At 33.0% G+C, this 16434-nt stretch overlaps 2 protein-coding genes across 2 annotated transcripts; both read right to left on the minus strand.

Annotated features, from left to right (window-relative positions):
• Positions 1–5296: 5296 nt before the first annotated feature.
• LOC125827963 (uncharacterized) lies at positions 5297–8454 on the minus strand. The gene is made up of 5 exons (XM_049507296.1): positions 8193–8454; positions 7464–7806; positions 6615–6886; positions 6186–6382; positions 5297–5732 (listed from the first exon to the last, which is right to left on the minus strand). The coding sequence occupies exons 1-5, from the start codon at positions 8380–8382 to the stop codon at positions 5298–5300; spliced, it is 1437 nt and encodes a 478-aa protein (XP_049363253.1). The 5' UTR covers positions 8383–8454; the 3' UTR covers position 5297.
• A 1463-nt stretch (positions 8455–9917) lies between these two features.
• On the minus strand, positions 9918–10279 carry LOC125827967 (heavy metal-associated isoprenylated plant protein 30-like). The gene is made up of 2 exons (XM_049507301.1): positions 10201–10279; positions 9918–10117 (listed from the first exon to the last, which is right to left on the minus strand). Exons 1-2 carry the CDS (start codon positions 10277–10279, stop codon positions 9918–9920), a joined length of 279 nt encoding a protein of 92 aa, XP_049363258.1.
• Positions 10280–16434: the final 6155 nt, after the last annotated feature.

Below are 16434 nucleotides of genomic sequence, written 5' to 3' on the forward strand. Positions count from 1 at the left end.
TGACGGGTTGTCCAAGAGCGAAATTCCAAGCAAAACTGCTCCTCCTGGTGCCAATGCCGACTTGTCACAGACTGACAAGAGCGAAAGTTCAATAAAAAACAAAAATCTAAATGCTGCTGCTACTCCCACTCCCCTTGAACAAGTCATTCATCGTGTGGCTACCCAACATGTTATCGTTGTGGAAACTGGAGAGGTAATGAATGATACTATTAATTTACGTACGTCGTTAGAATGATTTTACTACAATTTGTTTTTGTTTTTTTCAGGATGTAGCTGAAAAAATCATTTCCCTTGCTAAGGATGGACCAAAGTCTGTTAACATACTGTCTGCAACCGGCAAAATAGCCAAAGTGATAATTACTAGAAGACCAGCAGAGATTGAAACACATGAGGTTTAATTAATTAATTAATTAATTCTTCCAAATGCTAGCTTTTGTTTTACTCTTATATATCCTACAAAAATTGATTACCTCTATTATTTGCCTTAGGGACTTTATAATATAGTGTCTCTATCTGGTTCCTTCAAGTCCGATGAGCTTGGCGTGACAGGTGTATTATACATATCTTCAGCAACAGATTATGGAATATCTTTTAAAGGTCGTGTGGCCGGTGCACTAACTGCTGCATCACCAGTTGAGGTTCGCCTGCATTAATTGTATTGCTCTACAACTACTTGTAGTGCTAGCTGTTGTCATTAACTCCTTCTTCTTTTTTTTAGGTTACTGTTAGGATTGTTACTTCAGAGGAATCCTAGTCGTCATCATCGATCATATCAATGCTGGAGAAATCAAATCATTGGAGAGGAGGAACGATAAATTCTATCTAGACTCTTAGTTGCTGATCACCAATCTAGTACAATTTAGTTATGATAAGCATTCAGAGGAATCATATATATTTTGTATTCAGGAATTATGTTTCATGTCTTACATTTTATATTCCCCTCTGTCAGAGCTTGTACTTTACATTTTTAATAGTGGAAACTCATAATGCAATACCTTTAATTTGTGAAGGATATTGTTTTTTTTTTTTTGCATTTTCTAGCTTCATATATCATCCATTTCTTCTGATTAATAAATAGATTGGTGTTTTCATTCTTTTTTCTTTTTCATATCGATTTCAGTGAACAAATTTTGTTCGTCACGTTAATCTGTTTCAACAACACTAAAAGTGATACATATTATTGTAGCAGTTCTTCGCATATATATATATATATATATATATATTAGAAACTCTTAATTTTTACGTACACTTCTTACCATATATTTTCTATTTATCATATATTGTAGGAGTCTTAAATTTTTCAAGATTTCAAAAATCTTATTTTATCACGATTTTTTTCATATATTTTAGGAATCAATATTGTAAATTGTAGTTTTATCTATTGTAGAAATTTTGTTGGAGTGTATAAACTTTATTCAACATTTTAAAAGATATTTATGCTTTTAATATAATATAGATAGATATATGATGAAAAGAAAATTTAAAATTTTGTTTAGTTCAAAAGAAGCCAAAGAACTTTGTTCATTACAAATAGACCATAAAATTAATGAATCAACAACTATTCAAATGCAAAAACTCACTTCTTGCTAAGATAATAAATGAAATATAAGAAAAGTATGTTTGATGGCTTTAATATAACTTCAAGATACAATATGTTACATAAAATTAAATTTGGTTTGAATCTAAAATTTTTATAGCAAAACAATTACATTAGTTTCGCTTTACTAGTATTTTTTTTTAAAAAAATTATCTTTATTATTTACATCCTAAAGATTTTAGAATTGACTCAAGATTTTATAGTAGAACAATTATAGGCTTACCTTTACCATTTATTTACTAACGAATTTAGAATAGATTCAAAATTCTATAATAGAATAATTATAACCTTGCCTTCACTTTCATTGATTTTTGGTGCGTATAAAAAGATTTACTTATTTATGCAAAATCGATAAATACATATATTTTTATTACTAAAATTTAATCAAGTATTTATATTATCACCTAATAAATAAATAACTTCCCGAAATTCTGACATATATTTGGTAATAAATAGACTTTGATTGGTCTATTATATATCTTAACTAGGTAATTTACCTGCGCTTTGCGTGGGCATAAATAATCTTTCTAAACTTTTGAATAACTTTTCCAATAATCGACTGTTATAAGAAAACAAAAAGTAAATTTTAGTAGGTTTTAAAACCATTTCAACAGAAATTAAATGATTTGACATTATTACATATCTAAAGAATTGTAAATATATATTGAATGATTAAAAATATCTTGAGATCTAATCATTTTTATCTTTTACATAATTTATCATAATATATGTTTGATGATATAATTGTGTTGTTAAAACTGAGTGATGTTTTTATGTAGCGATTAAACATAATTTTTTCTATTTTTTTGTACATGAAAAAGACAAAAAAATCTAGAATCTGATAATTTTATGGTTAGAATAACTCCTTGTGAAAAACAAATTTATGTAAAAGTTTTCGATAATCAATATTAATTATAAATATGTTAAGACCGTTAAAAATGTACACCACAACAACATAAATAATTTTTTTTAGAGACAGTCTACTTGTTTGAGGTCAAATGTTCACTGTTTTTCGTTATTGTAATTTATAGAAGGAGAAAAATAAATTTGAAACAACAGAAAAATAATATTGTTGACCATTTTAGAAATTAATTCTTCATTAAATTACTGCTTTGAAGACCCTTCTAGATATTTCGTCAATGCAACTTTACGACTTTTTCAGAAATATGTATATATAATTGTTGCATTATGAAAGTACAAGTTGATCAAAATGTTGGATTCTAGACTCATGTTAAAGAAATATTTTCGAACCTTAAAAAATTAAAAATGAGTCTAACATAAATAGCTCAAATGCTCAGCAATAACTTGGAACATAAATGACAAAAAATCTATGTTACTAGATATATCTTTTGTAGCTTAAGATATTACTTTTATTTAGAGCAGGTTTGTTTCATATTCTTCAAATTAAGCTTGCAAAAAATAGTCATAACTCACACCAAAAAATATTTAGAAGAATTGAATGAGAAGGAAAAAAAGAAAAACATTAAAAAGATGAAAGTTTTGTCCTAGATAGATCTTGTGACTAAAACAAACTATTCTTTTAGTGGCGACTATTATAGGCATTAGCAGCGACTAATGTTGCTACTAAAACATTTTTTAGTGGTGACTATTATAGGTATTAGCAGCGATTGTTGTTGCCACTAAAACATTCTTTTAGTGGCGACTATTATAGGTATTAGCAGCGACTAATGTTGCAACTAAAACAAACTATTAGTAGCGACTATTATAAGTATTTACAGCAACTAAGTTTGCCACTAACACACACTTTTAGTGGCAACTATTATAGGCATTAGCAACGACTAATGTTACCACTAAAATATACTTTTAGTGGCGACTGATATTGGTATTAGCAGCGACTAATGTTGCCACTAAAACATTGTTTTAGTGGCGACTGGTATAGGTATTAGTAGCGACTAATGTTGCTACTAAAACGATCTTTTATTGGTGACTATTAAATTAGTGACGACTATTACAGGTATTTGCAGCGACTTATGTTGCCACTAAAACATTCTTTTAGTGGCGACTATTATAGGCATTAGCAGCGACTAATGTTGCCACTAAAACTTTTTTTTTAGTGGCGACTATTATAAGTATTAGCAGCGACTAATGTTGCCACTAAAACAAACTATTAGTGGCGACTATTATAGGTATTAGCAGCGACTATGTTTGTCGCTACACATTCTTTTAGGGGCGACTATACTCCAACTTTGGGCGAAAGTGCAGTTAAGATACCAAACTTTATGGAGGACCTTTTATCCTCATACACTATTTAATAGTGTATTTAAAAAGTATATATGTGCCACGTGGACACGTTATTATTTATAATTATGCAATATTTATGATGTCCACGTGGACATATATATACTTTTAAAATACACTATTAAATAGTGTATGAGGTAAAAAATCATTTCCAAAGTTTGATATCATTACTACAATTTCGTTCAAAGCTCGAATATATTTCAGACTTTTTCTCCTAAAAATTATATCAGGATCTATAACAATAGAATGAAACAGAAAGAAAAAATTGAGTCTACTAAATGCACAATGTCCCCTTAAGGAAATTATTCTCCTCTAGCACCCGAGGTTTATAGGAATAGATCCTCTCAGGATGAAACGATTCTATTCACAAGTGTATTAATACAAAATCAATGGTGTCAATGAGCGACTCAATAGGAGAAAACTACACAAATATTTAATTGTGTAAAAGAAGAAGAAAAGTTCAAAATTTTCGTTGTTTTAAAATGAGAGGAATTCCCTCTATTTATAGACAAAAATGATAGTGTGAACAAATACTTATTGTGCCTTATCGAAAATGTCACAACTCTTTGAAAAAGTTACAATCCTTTAGAAAGGTCACAACCTTTCATAAAAATCACAATTTTTCATAAAAGTCGCAATTATTCATAAAAGTCGCAACTGTTCATAAAAGTCACATCTTTCATGAAAGGAAAAGGGTATTTTTGGAAATAAATAAATTTACGTAGGCGGGCGTAGGATTCTCTTTTATATAAATATATGATATGATTTTAAAAATAAATAACTTTCTAAGGTTCTGACATTTTTTTGGTAATAAATAGACTTTCATTTGTCTATTTTATGTATAAATTTTCACAAAACAAATAAATAACTTTCCAAAATTCTTACATCTTTTTGGTTATTAATACACTTTCATTTGTCCATTCTATATCTAAATAAATTTTGACCAAATAAATAAATAACTTTCCAAAACTCTGACACATTTTGGGTTATAAATATCTAACTTTTGACCAAATAAATAAATGACTTTCTATAGAAATAATCCGATCTATGGCTTCATCGAGGAGGAAGTTCGTGTCCCGCTGGTCAGAGACGCACCTCGTAATGCACCTCTGGACAGGATTGACTGCATCGCATCAATTAAGTGGTTAACCACTGCACTACATAGAGCTAGGTTAGGTTGGTCAAGTAATGCAGTGGTTTACCATAAAACATCTTGTTTGATGCGGACAATCCTGTCCAAGAGATGCAAGGAATCAACGAGTACAAGATCAGGATGAGAAGTTAAACTTGTTTATTATACCAAAAAAACAAAGATAGTTTGCTGAGACCAAAAACAAGGAGAAAAAACTTGACTACTGAAAAGTTGTCATTATGTCTCAACTTTGATGTGATTGCAATTACATGCTTCATAGTTAAGAGTCGAGCAAGAAATACGGTAATCCTACTTTTTAGCTCTCTTCAGAAGTAATCGTAGGGAAAATATCCCCAAAGCAAATGTCTGCCAAAACCACCCTCTTGCATTTGCAGGATCTATTGTTTTTGCAACATTCCATGCATATATAGCTTCACCTACGTGTGCAGCAGCTGCTAGAACAAAAATCACTTTCAATGCCAACATAGATCGAAAGAAGAAGAGGTGAACTGCTCTAATAAAGGGAATGGGTCCATAATCAGGCAGATACGCAGCAGCAAACAATGCCGACATTCCAATCACACAAAACAGCCATGCCCATATTGTAGGTCCGTCCAAACTCCTCCGTTTTCTTTCTTGCCAATATGCAATAGTTGCAGCCATGCCCTCCTTAGAACTCACCATTGGAGCGTACCCAAGTTCCTCTTTTGCTTTTAGGAAAGAAAAGTAATGAGTGACACCAACCTAGCACAAGCAGAAAACCAAATATCAACTAGAATTCTACCTCTTATACAATTGTAGAGAAAAATGTTGTGTCCATGACCAGAGAGAGTTCACTATTGCTGGACAAAATTGAACGTCTGGTGTCAATACAGGTGTGAACAGGGAGAAGTAACGACTTAAGGGAACAAGTCTTGATGCAAGGTCAAACAATTAAGGTATTTAACCATTTGACAGTTTCTAACCAATATAGACCATCTTCGTAACAAAAAGAAAAAAGAATCTGGTACATTTGCCCAAGTAGATATGCACGAGTTATAGATATATTATCAATTCCACAGTAGTATGAAATGCCATAAACTGAGTAAAAGCCGGTGGAAAGATATGTAGTATATAAAACTGTTTTTTGATAATGCCAGTGAAGCCTACTCATTTGAATAAAAGAAGCAAAAATAGATTCAAATATGAAGCACTAACCTTGTAGACTTCAGCAGGAAGGATCAGAGGTTGAGGAAGCCACCTACTATTCAACCAAGGATACAGAAAGGAGTAGAAAGCCCAGAAAATTTTTCCCAGAAGAAGAGCATGAGAGACAGCTAGTGATGTCTTTGGTAGATCATAATCCAGGCTTTTCAGTAAAGGGCGAAGGAACTCGAAACTGTTGATGGGAGAACCTGCAACAGAAGATCATTGATGAAGGAAGGTGATGCAGACATGCAGTAAGTAACAAGTAAAAACTGCTCTGCTTATAGAAACATTTTTTACTCTGATAAGCAATTAGATTCTTAAGTCTTTGGAGAATCCTAAAAAAATAATCTTAATTAGAAATTAATAATTACACCTCCACTTGGTCCAAAACAAGATTCCACATTCCTACACAACAAATATAAGCCAACGAGTATTTACCATCTGATATAAAATAAGGTTGACCAGCAGCAATTGGAAGCCCTTCTCTGCCAGGGATGTCATCCAAAAGTCCCATGCTAGCCAATAAAAGTGCCAATACAAGATTGTCGATGTACACCCAATCTGATTTTACATTTGGTGAACCGATTTTAAAGGGAAACAGACCTAGCTTTGTAAGAGTTATGATCCTCGGCAGGTGCCTTTCTTCACCTGGACCATATATAGCAGCTGGACGAATTGCACAGGTGTAAAGGCATTTGCCATTCTTCTTACTGTGCAATGAACATACATGCCGAGAAGAGAGAAAACAACCATATAAATTATGTCAATACAACATCAAGTAGCAGTTCTTGCTGTGAACAATCATAAATATACATATACACACACAGAGCTGAAAAGGTCAAACAGCTATTGAGGGGTTACTAGCATCACTACAAAGGGTTTTGGCAGCTTTTTGTCATACATGTTTGCACAGGCAGAAACTGATTAAAAAATGTTTGCACTGGCAAAGGAAAGCCGATGAGATTTTGCTCATTTTGTTTTTTTCTATCAAAAGGAAACTTATCTTCCAGTTAAAAACAATCTTGCAAATGCAACTATTCAGTCTAGACATCTAGCTATTTTCTATAGCATGTAGCATATGGTACAACATGATAGGTCACTGCTGTCAATCCTGAGGGAATTAGAAAAAAGTGTCAAAACTCATAATGCATCTAAGGGAAAGGGGATGACTTATATGTCTAGTTTCTATTACATTGTATAAAGAGGGAGTAAAGCTCTCTATAGCATACATTTGCAGGATATATTACGGTGGATTGTGAATGAAATGTTCCTGTAAAGATAACTTACGTGAAGGGACGACCGTTACTCTTTAGGACCAATTGTTCAGCAATTGATTTGCTTCGTCCATATGGATCAACATGGTCATCTATTGGAAAATAAGGTAGGTTCTCATTGCCATTAACAATTTCCTTACCACCATAAACAACATTAGGTGTGCTGACATAAACAAGCCTCTTAATCTGATGGTCAAGGCAAGCATCAATAATGTGGCAGGTTCCATTAATATTGACCTCATCAACACGACTATATTGAAGCATTTCTTTCCCTGACATGCCATAAGAAGCAAGATGGAAAACACAATCTGACCCTTGTAGTGCTTTCTGAACTTGTTGTTTGTTTGTTATATCCCCTGAAATTTGAAAACCAAGCAAATTGAGTAGCTGCAGAAAGGACTCGGTGTAAATACTGTATCATCAGTTCCCGCAATCATAACAAGAGGACTATAAACTAGTTATCAATTTCTAAACACAGACAAATTCCTTAATAATCAATCAATCAACGAATCAACTATACCAAATAAAGCACTAACTCATGATCCTTTTGTTACTTATATAGATCGGAATTGGGATTTTAGTCCGCCAAATGAAACCAATGTTGAATTACAGGATAAATAGAGAAGCAAACAGAAAGGGGGAATCATCAGTCAACCCAATACAAAATGTAAAGAAAAAAGGAGAAATGTGAATTTCCAAATTGAATGACAAAAGTTGACTAAATGTCGAAAAGGGGGGATACCTTGGATGAGGTGAACCCCATATTGAGTGAGTTGAGATGACCAAGGAGAATGGGTTCTAAGATCAAATGCTTTAACAAGACGAGCACCCCTTCTGACGAGTTCAAGACAAAGTGCGGCGCCTATAAACCCGAGTCCACCTGTAACCACGAAACTGTACTTCTCTATCCCTTCGTTTTCGCTCAGATGCATTTTTCTTCCCCCAACCTAATGCTACGTTTCCCCAAAAATTTTCCTCTTCTGGAACCACAACACACTAGTACTAATTCACCTGCTCACCCCCATTTTATTGCTCTATTGTATTCCAAATAATTTACATTGTCAATTTTTTCAAACTTATTTACACTATAAATTCTTAACTACTTTCGCTATCCACTTTTAATTATCATGTCACGTAGGTTAAAAAGGAATAAAAAATTATTTATAAAATAAGTTCAAGGATAATAGAAACTTAGTATATTATAAGTGTGTCTCTGGAATTTCAGGCATAGGTTGAGGTTACTTATGCATTTTACCAAAAAGGAAACTATAACAATTAAAAGTGAACGGAGGTAGTACTTTTTGGTAAGTTATTTTTGGGTGAACTTTTATAATGCCTAGATTTTGGAAGAAATATTTGATTTTTTTATATAAAAAAAACATATAATTTATACCCATAAATTCTAAAAAAATAATAATAATTAAAATTACTCATAAATTTGTGTTATCATTTTATAATGAATTAAAAATAACCTTATCACATAACTGATGAATCAACAACATTAAAAACAACTTGTTAGAGTAGTATTTACAATTTAAAAGTGATAATGTAAAATTAATAGTAAATTCTTTATAAGTTTTTCTGAAGATATAAAAACCATGTTTCTTGCGTGCTAATTAATAATTAATCATTTATTTATCGATCATGGGAGACACTATCCCATTACTCGTTGCTCTCAGTATTGAACAAAATATTAAAATCAAGTTTTTTTATGTTATGTTATACCTTATTCACGTTATTATATATTTTTTTATAATATTATTTTGTCCTACAATATCTCATTATACAGAAATTTTGACTATAAAATGTGTCACGTCCAACAATGAAATCTACTCATCATTGTTTCGTCTTCAAATACTTTTAATTTTAAATAAAGTTAGAATCGTTAATTAAAGATTTTGAGTTTGATCTTTTCACAAGCGTGTTTGTAACAAATTTTAAAGTGAAAGAAAATAAATTGCAATCACAATAACATAAGAAGAAACACAACTTCGTTGATAAAGATTGCAGGTACAATTCTGTTCCTCACTTGATTCTACTCTCCTAAGATTTATCCATGATTCGAGGGTCGTTAGTAGCGTTTTTCTCGAACTAGGATGATTTAGATTTGACCTCTATATGAATATTCCATGAATTTTATGGAATATATCGAGATGTCTTTCCAAGGGAATATAGTACCCTTTATATAGGCATGAAGAATTCTAATTGAAATTGAATACATATTTTAACGCGTCTTGTAGAGTTCAACAAAATTTCAATGTAAAGACCTTATTATGTGCTTTTATGTATTGTGCAAATCCAAATGCATGCATTACTTAAAATCTTTCACAAATTACTCAAGAACTGATCATCCACCTACAAGATTATGTAACAAAGAGTACATGCATCAAACTGAATCGAAAACTCTTCCATTGTATACACTATGTTGAGGAAATTAATTAAGAGAACAAATTTGGTATTCATTCAATTAATTAAAGAAGGAGAATTTGTTAAAAGTGAAATTAGAAGAGTAAGAAGCAGCGTAAGCTTGAAGAAGTTCATTTTGAGGTGACCAAAAATCAGCTTTAAGACCACTTCTCCTTATTGCTTTTAGTATTCTGTTTTTGTGTGCATACCCCATCACAACCACTTTCTCACTCTTCCCTTCCACTTCTACTTTATCTATTCCTGCGCAATATTGCATCATAATTAAACACATATCAATATCTCAAATTTAATTATAACATATATAATATATAATTAATGATTACCTTTTAATTTAGAGAGACATTTCCTCACTCTTTTCTCATGTATTCCAACCATCTCTACCTTCAATTCAACTGTCTGCATGCCACAAAACAAACTCAAAAATATTAGTAATTTCAAGTGTCTAATGTGTTAGGTACTAAATATTGGATCGAATCGACCTTTGATATATATATATATATATATATATATATATATATATATTGTAGAGGAACAACTGGAAATTAGAAAGATGATAAGTGAGTGTACAAACCTCCATGTTCATGATCGATGGAGTGACTAACTAAGCAACAAACAAGGTGGAATGATAGAGTGAGGAAGTAGTGTGTATGTGCTGGAAAATGGCACAAAGGAAGAAGAATAATGGATAAAACAATTTGCAAGAGAGGTAACATATATATATGTAGACAAAAGTAGCTAAGGGGAATAAACATCAAAGTGAATCTTGGTGATGGGAATGATCTGCTTTTTTTTATGTGCTTTATTAAAAGGATCAGTAGATTGCAAGGAAAACCATTTAACAAGAAATCTACTCTCATCCACATCCAAATCACACCTTTTAATTTCTTATTTTGTTGGTTTCGTTTGGTTGGAAATAAGTTATCCCGTGATTAATTATTCAGGAATAACTTATTCCATCACTATGATATAAATAAGTTATCCCAAACAAAGAGATCAAAAGTTAGCAACATAATAGTATAAGTTGGTAGTATGGTGAAGGCAGGTCGAGCTTCAAAGGTCCCCTCTTTCTTTGATAATGTGCCTAAAAGCAATGTGGGCGTTAGTTAAGAATCATTCCCAATGATTAGCCTTTGACGAGTCCAACTTTGCTTTTTCTCTACTTACATCTAGAAAAAAAGAAAAATTAGCTATGTGATTTATCTTTTTTAATTAATTATTAACCTATACATGGTATGGTTTCTCGTTGTGTGGAGTGAACAAAAAGAGGAAATGAAATTAAAATTTAAAGCTACCTAGCCGGTCTAAGCTAATAAATTAATTAGGAGGGCCAAGTTTTATTACTTAGCGCAGTTGTTTCTCTTAGTTGTTATGATTTTAATTACTTGGGATACAAAATAAACAATAACAAGTCGTTTGATCGATAGCTATTTATGTATGAAACTCTATATTATTACTTATAAATGTATAACTTTAATTACCAGCAACCAAATGAACGTACAACAAATGTTCATCTATAGTTTCCAACAAACTAAAACATGGGATTGCTAAACCTTAAACAATTGATTTTGGAAAGATCTTTCAAACTGGTCATGTCCAAATATAAGGAAACAAGACAAAAGCTATATGTGCAGGAAGACAGAAGATCCCATTGTTTCTTTCTATGCATCTCAAGAAGCTAGATATGTGTGGGGATTACTCGATAGTAGTATTATATTTATATACTTTCTCTTAATTTGTTTTTATTATATAATTCTTTGAATATAATAAATTGAACGTTTTGAAAAATATGTTTGAATCTCTTTATCACTTCTTTTGGTCAATGTTTGTCCTTTAATTTCTTGATCACTAATTCTGGCATATCCTCGGGAATTTCAACATTTGCTTTGCTCAAAAATCAAATTTGAAATACTAAGACTCTTTCAATCGGTTTAATTCCCTTACTCTTGAAAAAGAAAAACCATATTATTGGTCCACATGATGACATCGATCGTACGTTATTTGTTGATTGTTTATGTTAGAAAATGGGTATTTAATCTAATTAACTCAATTTCAAATGTTAAAAAAAACAACTCATCAATCAACCATTGTGAAGACTGAAGATCAGCATGAATAACATAATATAAAGATAACACCGAAAAGTTAACAAAACATATCTAGTTTTCAATTATTTTTAGTTGTTCTGGAAATATGGCTACTAATTGATCAAGAATTTCATTGAATGATCCATAATCAAGTAATTAACTTAACAAACAAAGTTCAGGACTAAGTTACACTATATAAACTGCAACAGAAACTGGCAGAATCAGACAACTTGGGATGGCAATCATTCTAATGAGACGACAGCTAGCAATCTAAGCTCTAAGTTCCAGAACACCATTTGAGTGTAACTTGGTTACTACAAAGTGAACTGACCTTGAGGAAATATATCCGTCAACTTCTTCAAAGAAGGATTCACACAAAGAAGAGTGGCAAGTGAGGTGCCTTGTAGCAGCTGATGAGGGCATGGGAAAGCAGGTGTTCCAGCTAGGACTGACGTTATAAATTGCCACATCGAATAAAAACAGACATCGATCTCTTCTTCCTCCATTTAGCTGCTTCAATCTGTTATGTATCTTTCTTAGGACACAAGATGAAATGTTCTAGGTAAACCAAACACTAGTACTACGCATTAAATTTATTTTTCTATTTCATTATACAACAATTCCATTTTCTCCCCACAAGACTAACCCCCAAGACTCTGAAAAGATATATAAAGAAATTAGTTTTAAGTTATGTTGCTCAAACTTCTCTTCTGGTTCTGTGTCGAATCCTCCATAAGAAATTAGTCTAAAGCTGTGCAGGTGCTTTTGGCTGCATTCCAGCACATAATTGCCTGCAAAATAAGTGCATTTTGGCTGTTCCTTCAGCAGCTATAAATTACTTCATTTTCAGCACAATTTCAGCACAATTGTCAGCATCCCCAGGATAAATTAGTCCCAGGATTATAATCCAAAACTATAATCCTGTGATAACTTTGTTCGCGAACCAAACGACCCCCAGTGAACTGAAGGAGAAAAGAGCAGAATTCACTCAAAGTGAGTGTCTCCTTACTCTTACAGGAGCTGATGAGGGCATGGAAAAGCAGGTGTTCCAGCTAGGTCTGACGTTACAAATCAACCTTAAGATGAGAACACACATCTCTGCTGCCATTAGGCTGTTTGAATCTGTAATGCATCTCTCTTTGGACATGACATCAAACTACTAAATGCCAATACTATTTTGAGAAAATGGTCTAAAACCCTCCAACCTATACCCCAAATCCCAACTACACACTCCAACTTTACGGGTGTCCTATCACCCCCCCTAACATATTATTACTACACACTTGAGTGCTGACCTGTCATAGGAGGTGAGAACACCTCCTCTAGGTTTTAGTTGTTTATGTTCATTTCTACTTTAAATCTTGAAGTTAGGATTTGTAATCTGCTCTAATTTCTTATTTAGGGTCTCTAATTTGAATTTTGAATTTTCTCGAAATTCGTTAAAAATGGCAAATGAAAACTTGAATATGCTTTGTATGGATGAATCAGACATAATATTTCACACAATGTTGCTCTTAATTTCACAAATTAACAGAAACCTAATAAAGCACAAACTCGAAATAAGGGACAAAGAACTAACCTTTACTACATCAGTTGATACACTACGTAATCAAGTTGAAAATACACACAAAAATGCTTCGATCATCACCAGAAATGCTTCGATTCAAATGGAGAAAACGAGATGAAAAGCTTCTCTTTGAGATTTCTAACGTTTTTAGGAGGGAAATGGAGAAAAAACAAGAATTGGGGGTTGAAGTGGGTGGGGACCCGCGCGTGCAAACACATGAGACAATTTATTTGGTTTATGTGGACAGGGCAGCACTCAAGTGTGTAGTAAATAGACAAATAAAATGTCCAGGGGGAGATAGGACACCCGTGAAGTTGGAGTATGTAGTTGAGATTTCGGGCATAGGTTGGGGGGTTTTAGACCATTTTCTCTACTATTTTTCTAGGTAAGCCAAAAACTAGTGGGACTCGTTAAATATTTTTTTCCATTTCTTCACACAACTAATCCATTTCTACTTTTCGTTTATTTTCTTCCAACAACATCCTGTAGAAGACAGCCTCCTCAGAATAAATCAACAACCAATCTTGGACCATATGAAACGCTCTTTTAAATATATTTTTTTCTTCAGAAAATTAGGTTCCAATCATGGGGAAAAAATCATTGTAAGTGTATTATGTCTTCATTTGGACCAATTTAGCAAGTGGATTTCAGGACAATAGGTTCCTATCATAACAAAAAAAAAACCAGAAAACTAAGTTCCAACTTCCTGTCTCTACTATCCTCAGTTTTCAGTGCTATATTGGCTGCATTTCAGCACATAATGCAGCAGCAATTGCGTGCGAAATAGGTGCATTTCGGCCGTTTTTTCAGCAGCTATAAATTAGTTCATTTTCAGCACCCTTTCAGCACAAGAAACAGATTATAGGATAAGAAAGCCATAAAGCAAAAAATTAAAGCAAAGAAGAACACAAATGCTCTTCATTGGTCAATCCGCCAGAGACAAAAAATCAGCTTCTTTATCAAGGCTAAAATGTAAGGAAATCTACCTGATATATAAAAGAATGAACTCTAGACCAAAATCCTTTGCAAACTGTATCAGATAAGTGATAACAAAGCAAAAAGTGTTAGATCCGAGCAACATAAATTTTAAGAGAAAAATGGAAAATTATGGGATAATAACTTCCAAAGAAAAGAACCTTACTGAGTTTCAAGTTTCAACCTTTTCATGTTATACATACCGCTGGAAGTGTCCATGTGTAATTTTTCTTTTCATTTATTTTCTTCTAACAGCATTCTGAAGAAGACAGCTTTCGCAGAACAAAACAAGAAGCAATTTTGGACAATATGCCTTTTCGCTTATCTTCAGAAACTAGGTTCCAATTTAGCAAGTGGATTTCAGGACAATAGGTTCCTATCATGACAAAAAGAAAAAACCCAGAAAACTAGGTTCCAACTTCCTGTCTTTACTATCCTCAGTTTTCAGTGCTATATTGGTGATCCAAAACAAAATCATTTCAGTGCTATATTGACTGCATTTCAGCACATAATGCAGCAGCAATTGCGTGCGAAATAAGTGCATTTTGGCTGTTTTTCAGCAGCTAATGCAGCTATAAATTAGTTCATTTTCAGCACCCTTTCAACACAATTTCAGCACCATTTAAGCACAGTTTCAACACCATTTAAGCACAATTTTCACTACCCTAATTTTAAGACAAAGCTCAAGTAGATTTCATTAAAAACAAAATCTTAGCAAGTGGATTTCAGAAAACTAGGTTCCAACTTCCTGTCTTGACTATCCTCAGTTTTCAGTGCTATTTTGGTGATCCAAAACAAAATAGGGAGTCATTTGAACTGTAATTGTCTCTATTTACATGGTAAAACATTATCTACAAGTTTAGTACACACAGCACATTGGCTCCACTGAGAAGAGCTTTCTGTGGTGGGTCTGGCTTAAATGGTTGTTCAGATGACCTACCGGCTCGTACTTCACCACAACAGCCTAAAAAATGCCCTCAGATCTGAAATTTGGTGAAAACAACCTTGGATCGGTAGGCCCGGGCCAAACTAAAGGAGACAGCGAAAGCTCCTCATGGACATTGTTGCTGGATTTTCATATCAAAGACCCGAGAATATCTTGAAATGGTTCTTCCACCAGTTGATGTCACCCCTCGAATCAGGACCTTTCCATCTTTTTCAATCTCACAGTTGAACTCACCTGCAACAAGGGTTAAGGAGTTCACTTAATAAATATGATAAGATACCACCATAATCAGAGAAGTTTGTGAAAGTGTTTGCACCAATGGATACACTTCTGTAGTAAAATCAGAAAATAGGCTCAGTTAGTACGGAGAGCAAGATCTAAGAGGGCATCAGCCAATCTCATTTTCTGAGTGTTAGGCAGAGAAGTCTGACATACAAGAATATTATCAGGATAACAATTTCTTCTACGATGTTTTCGTGGTTTCTAGACATCGAAAAAAGAACTAAATAAGAGTCGTAGCAAGGCCAACATTGAGAGAGTAAATTCAGAAGCATCTCCACCTAATAATTGCCCAAATATTTCTTTCTCAAATAGACATCACGAGGTAGCATTACAAACTTAATACAGGAACATGGTTGTTGGATTAATCCTTTTGTCTATAATGGACTCCATCCATGAAACAATCCTAGTTGAGTGTGCATCAGGAAAATGAACAAGTTACACAGAGCAATTCCCATCTACTAGTTTTAATTTCTGTCGAAATAGTATCCTATCAACAGTGAAGCAACTGTTGTCAGTGAAAACATTAAATGCACAACATTAAATTCATAGCAGACTCATCCGCATCACATAGCTGCAATCAGAGACATGCAGCATAATGAACTTCCCTATTCAAGCTATATTCCTCGTATTCGGCATGCTTCCAACTCAATATTTTCCTCATTTTAACATGAACTTTTACATGAAACCATATGTGTATTCCATTGCT

This window comes from Solanum verrucosum, unplaced genomic scaffold, assembly GCF_900185275.1.
Source record: "Solanum verrucosum unplaced genomic scaffold, falcon-dt-bn FXZP01000064.1, whole genome shotgun sequence".
Classification (NCBI taxonomy): Eukaryota; Viridiplantae; Streptophyta; class Magnoliopsida; order Solanales; family Solanaceae; genus Solanum; species Solanum verrucosum.